The following is an 8005-nucleotide window of genomic DNA, read 5'->3' as shown; positions in this document are numbered from 1 at the left end:
ATAGACAGGCTGAAGCTCCTCCCATTCTTGTACCACACATCCTCTACCTCAGTGCTAATATTCACAAGATTGAGCACAGCCACTGGCTTTCAAGAGGTTTTCAGTCAGACCCTTAGCAATAATTTCTAATCCTTATTTTGGCAAAATGAGTGGTTTATTGAAACTGGATGAAAAATACAGCTTTGATGCTTGCTAGGAAATATTGCCACTCTTTCCTCAAATCAATACAAAGCAGATTGTGTCACTAAGGTTAGTCTTCTAAATCATCAAAATTAGAGACATCAGTAGTTAAGTGCCTGACAGTTAACATTGCATCACCAGTGATGATCTCCTAATGACTACTACTACTGCTTTATAAATAAAGCAGTGGCTGTGGGCATTTCAAAAACATTAGATAATGGTGTGTTTTAAACTAGCTGGCTGGTTTGGTCTGTTGAGGAGCCATTTTTTCTTTCCTATTCCTCTTGCCCTAGCAAGACCAAGAGAGATGGTGCACTGCTTGTCTCTGGAATGTTATTTGAAATTTAACCAGAAAAGATCACTCTTCTTTTAACCACATTTTCAAATTGTTGTATTGACACAGAAACAAGCTTCTTATTATTTCATGTTTGCGGCTAGAAAGAAGTAGCATAAAATGGAACATTCCCTTAGCACTTGCACTCCTGTTTCCTGTTTTCATTATAAGTGGTCAGAACATCAGCCCAGTCTATAGATGATTACAGAGATTAGCCCCTCTGGCTGCTTAGTTTTAGATTCTTGCCTGTTTAGGTATTAAGCCCCATTTGCTCTGCCAAAACAAGTTCAATACATTAAGTACTGGTACTTTTCAGTCCACAGTCATTTGTTTCACAAGTGACTCTGTAGTTATGAGGGTGCACGAAAGGGCAAACTGTGAGTCATTGAACAGAAAGTGCAGCACTCATTCATTGTTTTGACTTCACTGGGTATATTATCATCATTATTAGGTCACTGGACTTTAACACAGTTTTAAAAAGAAAGTTTTACAAATTAAAATCACATGTTCTAGATACGAACAAGGGTAGACCATTCGGCCCTGCTCCATCATTCGTGGCTGATCTGATTTAACCTCAACTCCACATTCCTGCACATCGCCATTATTCTTCAGTCCCCTTTGGTAATCCAGAATCTGTTTCCCTCTGCATTAAAAATACTTAAAGGTTCTGAATCCACTGCCTTTTGAAGAAGAGATTTCTAAAGACACTCAAACCTCTGAGGGAAATAAATGTTTCCTGATATATGTTTAAATGGGCAGCCCCTTATTTTAAAACTTTGACTTAGTTTCTAGATTCTGCCCATAAGAAAAAACAGGCTTTCAATATCCACCATGTCAAGTCCCCTCAGGATCTTGTATGTTTCAATTAAGTCACCTCCGACTGTTCTAAACTCTAAAGGATACAGGCTAAGCCTGTCAAGCCTTTCCTCATAAGGCAATGTACTCTTTCCAGGTGTTAGTCAAGTAAACCTTCTCTGAACTGCTTCCAATGCATTACATCCTTCCATAAGTTGTGACTAGGACTCTATATGGTATTTTTGAGGCAGTCTCACCAATGCCCTGTATAACTGAAGCGTAACCTCCCTATTTTTGTATTCAGTTCTCCTCATAGTAAAACATGGCATTCTGTTAGCTTTCCTGATTACTTGCTGTATTTGCATAATAACCTCCTGTGATTCAGGTACTAGGATTTAAATTGAGAAGTTTGAGGAGAAGGAGCTGGAAGCTCCATGAGACCCTATCTAGTTTGTGTGTTAAACTAGTGGGAAGAAACCTTGGAGTACACTTCCCTCCATTTGGTTATGAAAGGAAAGACCTGAATCAAATAAATGTTGAAATCAGAAATGAGAAAGCATTTGAGCTAATGTTGAAGCTTTGTTGCATTGACGTATTTGAGCATATGTGACTATAAGTCCCTAGACTGTTAGTTTATGCAAGTGCCTAGCATTCTATGATGCCATCTAGACTCATTGGACATATGAAGAAGGTCAGGAACAAAAACAAAGTTGCTGGAAAAGCTCAGCAGGTCTGGCAGCATCTGTGAAGGAAAAAACAGAGTTAACATTTCGGGTCCGGTGACCCTTCCTCAGAACTGATAGTGACTGGGAAAACGTCAGTTTATGTGCAAAAATTGGGAGGTGGGTGGGGTAGGGAGTAAACGATAGGATAGAGCCTAAAGAGAGAGAAAGACAGTTGGACAGACAAAGGAGTTGCTAACGATCAGGCTGGGAGGGTGAATAGTTGTTAATGGGGACTGTTAATGACTAACAACAGGGGGTGTGTAAAGGCAGGCTATGTGGTAGCTGGGACATGAGAGAGTTTAGGCCCTAAAGTTATTGAACTCAGTGTTAAGTCCGGAGGGCTGTAGGGTCCCCAGCAGAAAATGAGGTGTTGTTCTTCCAGCTTGCGCTGAGCTTCGCTGGAACACTGCAGCAAGCCAGAAACAGAGATGTTGGCCAGGGAGCAGGGTGGTGCATTAAAGTGGCAGGCAACAGGTAGTTCAGGGTCTTTCTTGCGAGCAGAACGTAGATGTTCTGCGAAGCGGTCGCCAAGTCTACGCTTCGTTTCCCCATGTAGAGGAGACCACGTTGTGAGCAGCGAATGTAGTAGACCAGATTCTGGGAAGTGCAGGTGAAGTGTTGCTTTACCTGGAAGGTATATTTGGCCCCTTGGATACTGGGGAGGGAGGAGGTAAATGGGCAGGTGTTGCACCTTCGCCATTACAGGGGAAGGTGCCGTAGGGCTGTGGGGAGGTGTTGGGGGTGAAGGAAGTATGGACCAGGGTGTCCTGGAGGGAATGGTCCCTGCGGAAGACAGACAAGGGAGGGGAGGAGAATATGTGTCTGGTGGTGGCATCTCGCTAGAAGTGGTAGAAATGGCGTCTGATGATCTTCTGGATGTGGATGCTGGTGGGATGGTAGGGAGGATAAGGGGAACCCTATCGCTGTTGCAGGAGGGAAGACCAGGGGTGACGGCGAAAGTGCGGGAGATGAGTCGGACCTGATTGAGGGCCCTGTTGACAACAGAGGTGGGGAATCCTCGGTTGAGGAAGAAGGTGGACATTTCGGAGGCTCCCTTGTCAAAATTGGCCTCATCTGAACATATGCGACTGAGACGGAGGAACTGAGAGAATGGGATGGAGTCTTTACAGGAAGCAGGGTGTGAGGAAGGGTGTCAAGATAGCTGTAGGATTCAGTGGGTTTGTAGTGGATATTAATGGCCAGTCTATCCCCAGAAATGGAAACAGAAATGTCAAGGAAGGGAAGGGAGGAGTCCGAGATAGACCAGGTGAATGTGATGGCAGGGTGGAAATTGGAGGTCAGGCTTGCTTCCATGGAGCCAAGCATCCTGTCTCACTCCTCCCCCAGCCCTATCTTCAACTCCTCTACATTTTCTAACGATAGGTTTTAGTGCACTACCTTAAAAAGACAGATCATCTGCATGTCCTCGTGGCCAGACCATAATGCAAGGGAAATCTGCACAAAAAGACATTGTTGGATGAGATGACAGTAAGAGGAATAGAGGGAATACAGCTATAAAATATTCAGTGTTTATCATGATGCACTAGTTTTCCCAGAAGTAACTATTAAGCTTTGCCAATGATCAACAATCTGTCACTCTGTGTGTTGACATAATTTGCTCTGTAGCATTCGCAAAATTCAAACTCCTGCAGACCATAGATTGTTTTCCGAATATTGGCTGTTTATTTGGTGAACTCAAGTTCATTATGGCAAATGCGAAAATGCATAGCAATAATAAATTTTCAAAGTGATTTTTACATAACACTTTTGTATAGTGTTTATGACTTGTTCCAAATACTGAAACCACATTGAACATCCTCACACTAACACACCCCTGATGTCATAACACTCATACCGCAATTTCTGATATAACTCATATTGGGCTACATCTCCTTCACTCATGGAAAATCTAAAGTAACTTATTTGTTAACTGTCTTGTTACTTAACCCAACCTTTGAAAGAAGTTAAAAACCAAAAGAACTGCAGATGCTGTAAATCAGGAACAAAAACAAAGTTGCTGGAAAATCTCAGCAGGTCTGGCAGCATCTGTGAAGGAGAAAACAGAGTTAACGTTTCGGGCCCGGTGACAACGGGGGTGTGTAAAGGCAGGCTATGTGGTAACAAGGCCTGGTGTGTGGAGCAGGGGCTGGGACATGGGAGAGTTTAGGCCTTAAAATCTCCGTCGCATATGTTCAGATGAGGCCAACTTTGACAACGGAGCCTCCGAAATGTCCACCTTCTTCCTCAACCGAGGACTCCCCAGCTCCGTTGTCAGCAGGGCCCTCAACCAGGTCCGACCCATCCCCCGCACTTCCACCCTCACCCCTTGTCTTCCCTCCCGCAACAGCGATAGGGCTCCCCTTATCCTTACCTACCATCCCACCAGCATCCACATCCAGAAGATCAACAGATGCCATTTCCGCCACCTCCAGCAAATTGCCACCACCAGACACATATTCCCCTCCCCTCCCTTGTCTGCCTTCCGCAGGGACCGTTCCCTCCAGGACACCCTGGTCCACACTTCCTTCACCCCCAACACCTCCCCACAGCCCTACGGCACCTTCCCCTGTAACCGGCAAAGGTGCAACACCTGCCCATTTACCTCCTCCCTCCCCAGTATCCAAGGGCCCAAACATACCTTCCAGGTGAAGCAACACTTCACCTGCACTTCCCAGAATCTAGTCTACTGCATTCGCTGCTCACAATGTGGTCTCCTCCACATGGGGAAAAGAAGCGTAGACTTGGCGACCGCTTCGCAGAACATCTACGTTCTGCTCGCAAAAAAGACCCTGAATCACCTGTTGCCTGCCACTTCAATGCGCCACCTTGCTCCCTGGCCAACATCTCTGTTTCTGGCTTGCTGCAGTGTTCCAGTGAAGCCCAACGCAAGCTGGAGGAACAACACCACATTTTCCGCTTGGGGACCCTGCAGCCCTCCGGACTCAATATTGAGTTCAATAATTTTAGGGCCTAAATTCTCCCATGTCCCAGCCCCCTACCCCACACACCAGGCCTTGTTACCACGTAGCCTGCCATTACACACCCCCTGTTGTTAGTCACTAACAGTCCCCATTAACAACTATTCACCCTCCCAGCCTGATCGTTAGCAACTCCTTTGTCTGTCCAACTGTCTTTCTCTCTCTTTGTGCTCTATCCTATCGTTTACTCCCTACCCACCTACCTCCCTACTTTCTGCATATAAACTGATGTTTTCCCAGCCGCCATCAGTTCTGAGGAAGGGTCACCGGACCCAAAACGTTAACTCTGTTTTCTCCTTCACAGATGCTGCCAGATCTGCTGAGCTTTAAAAGAAGTTGGTCACTTGTTAATAAAGAAACAGAAGCCATGATAGCACACCAGTTTCAATTGGAACCAGTCCGGTGTCATTCTAACATTGCCCTATTATCACCAGCCAAGGTCGTTTTGTTAGGTATTCCGAAAATTGTGAATCCTTCCCTTTTGCAGAGTTCAGCCTTTATATTTGCACTTGCTTTCTTCCGGCATTTGTCAATTGTACTAAACTTCAGTGTAGTTATGAGATGAGTGAACTCTGTTTGATCTCTTTAAATTTAAATATTTTGAATCTTTTCCATTTTTATTTTAATATACCTCCACTGCTTCTCCCTAACAAGTCAGACATTCTTCACCAAGTGAACAACCATCAGTGTGGAATAATTGTATCATTTTTAATTGATATCGGATCTAAAAGTGTTAAGTAATGAGAATAGTTTGCATGAACTAAGCTTTGTATTCCCTTTAACATAGAATGTTAAGGGGTAGTTTATTTGATGTGTTTAACATAATTAAAAGATTTAACAGGGCAGCTAGACTGAAATTACCTCCTTTTTTGCACAGTAGAGAAGGAGGAAATGGAGCCCGGAACCAGGGATCACATCTTAAAACTAAACCCATACGTTGTAAGCATGATGTCAGGAATCAATTCCTTACACAAAGGAGAGTGGAAATCTGAAGCTGTATCCTACAGAAGATTTTTGAGGCTGAATCAATTGACAAGTTCAAAACTGAAATTGATAGATTTACTCAGGCTGGGGTATGGAAGAATACGGAACCAAGTTAGTGGCAGAAAGAGTTAAGATACACATCAGCGATATGTAACTGAATGATAGGACCAGCCTGAAGTGCTAAACGGCTTACTTCTGTTCCAGCGTTTCACATGCAGTCATCTACATGCAACACTTAATAGTGAAATGTTGCTTGAATTTAATTGTAAAGCTGAAGTAGCACTGTTCCAATTTGCTTCTGCACATTTACAAGTTATGGTGGTTTCAGTCTTAAGGCTGTGTCTGTTGGTCTCAGGTACTGTTCTCACCACCCATCAACTTTTCATATTCAAGGCTATTCCTCCCATTTTCTTGTTAACATAACCACAAAATGAGAGGCAGTTATCATGCTGAAGTGCTTGCTTGGAAGTACATGAGCTATGGTCCAGTTTATGGTGATCACCTGACAAACTCCATATCTGTCCAGTCTTGATTTGAGGAGACTAGATGGCACGATGCTGTCCTCTCCCCTCTCAGACCTGTCAATCTGCCAAACTGCATTTTACATTTCCCAACCCAAACTGAATTCTTGTCTCTGCCCAAGTTTGTATGGTTTTATACCCGAGAATGAAATTGATCTCCCTGCACCCATCCTCTGAAAAAGATGCAAGGCACATGACTAACTCCTAGCCTTTGCTCTCGGGAGAGTCACAAACCTCTTAAGTTCTTTCAGAATTGGAGGTCAGCTCCACCTCAGGAGCACTCCACTTCTACTTACCGAGAAGTATTTATAAAGCACATCCTACCTCTGTTGTGCTTGCTTGCATTCTTGCGTTTGGAATGCATCCTCTGTTAAGATACAGTACAAATGGAGAATTATTGTCTGGATTGGCAAGTTGTATAAATAGCCCGCCACTGGCACTCTGCGGCAGCTCTTCCAGTTTTTGTTCAAAGCTTTTTCTGCAATATGCCATGCCAAAATCAGCCATTCAGTTAGTGCAGCATTTATGTAACCAGGAATTCCACATGAATGGAAGTGAAATATATTGGTTGTGGAGTTAAAAGATGAGTGAGAGAAACTCTCACAGTCTGTGCCCCTCTGGCAGAAATCAGATTTTACTAATTTCAGCATTTTAGACATCTCTTAATCATGAATTCTTAAAGTTTTGTTTTTAAATTTCCAATGACATTCCCTTCGAGGAGGCTCAGAAGGCAGCTCACAGTAGTCATGCTCTAACTGATTAACAAAAAGCTGTCACCTCCACTGGGCTGTCAGGTAGATTGAAGGGCATATCGTTTGTAGGTCCCTCTGGCTTCCAGAATAAGGTACACTGAATAGATATTTTTGAATTGTACAAAAAAAATGGATTTACACTTGGGAAGTATAGAATGAGCATAAATTTGTTTTTAAAGACAACCTTACGTTGTTTATCTTTAGTTCAATGTTTCAGTTGCTTTCATGTTTTAAGACATGTTTTTGATCTTCCACACTAGTGGCTTTTTCTCAGACTCTTTGAATGAACAAGGAGCTTCATCTGGCTGTTACTCCATTAAATCCCTGTGTTCCATATGTTTGACTGTGCTTTTTCAATTTTGTTCATCTTCATGCTTTGTAATTTTAGTGGGGCTTTTTGTGCCATCAGTATTCTCTATCAGAAACCCGCCCAACCTTGTTCAATGTGATACTTTGATAAATTCAGGGAGAGGTTTTACCATACTACTGCTTTTTTTTTCTAATGTTTTGATCCTGTTAGTTAATCTACATGTTTCTGTTACCCTGAACGGCTCAGTAGATTTGTTGCCCTGTGAAACAGTTAACTAGCAGGATGAGAGATAGTAGGAACTGCAGATGCTGGAGAATCCGAGACAACAAGGTGCAGGGCTGGATGAACACAGCAGGCCAAGCAGCATCATAGCAGCAGAGAGGCTGACGTTTCGGGCCTAGACCCTTCATCAGAAGGGTCTAGGCC

The 8005-nt window shown here is 43.4% G+C and overlaps 1 protein-coding gene across 3 annotated transcripts in view; it reads left to right on the top strand.

The window, feature by feature from the left end:
• Window positions 1-5323: 5323 nt before the first annotated feature.
• LOC109915901 (zinc finger protein 532) overlaps window positions 5324-8005 on the top strand; it is a 19489-nt gene continuing 16807 nt past the window's right edge. For 2 of the 3 annotated variants that reach the window (XM_048593112.1, XM_048593111.1), the window contains exon 1: window positions 5324-5451. In XM_048593112.1, the coding sequence (XP_048449069.1) occupies window positions 5380-5451 (72 nt within the window). In that variant the 5' untranslated portion in view covers window positions 5324-5379. Of the gene's footprint in view, window positions 5465-8005 lie in introns of all 3 variants that reach the window. The other variant, XM_048593113.1, reaches the window with a different exon arrangement.

This window comes from Rhincodon typus, unplaced genomic scaffold (assembly GCF_021869965.1).
Source record: "Rhincodon typus isolate 14 unplaced genomic scaffold, sRhiTyp1.1 hic_rhity00002339, whole genome shotgun sequence".
Lineage (NCBI taxonomy): Eukaryota > Metazoa > Chordata > Chondrichthyes > Orectolobiformes > Rhincodontidae > Rhincodon > Rhincodon typus.
This window is presented reverse-complemented; position numbering and strand designations above follow the sequence as displayed.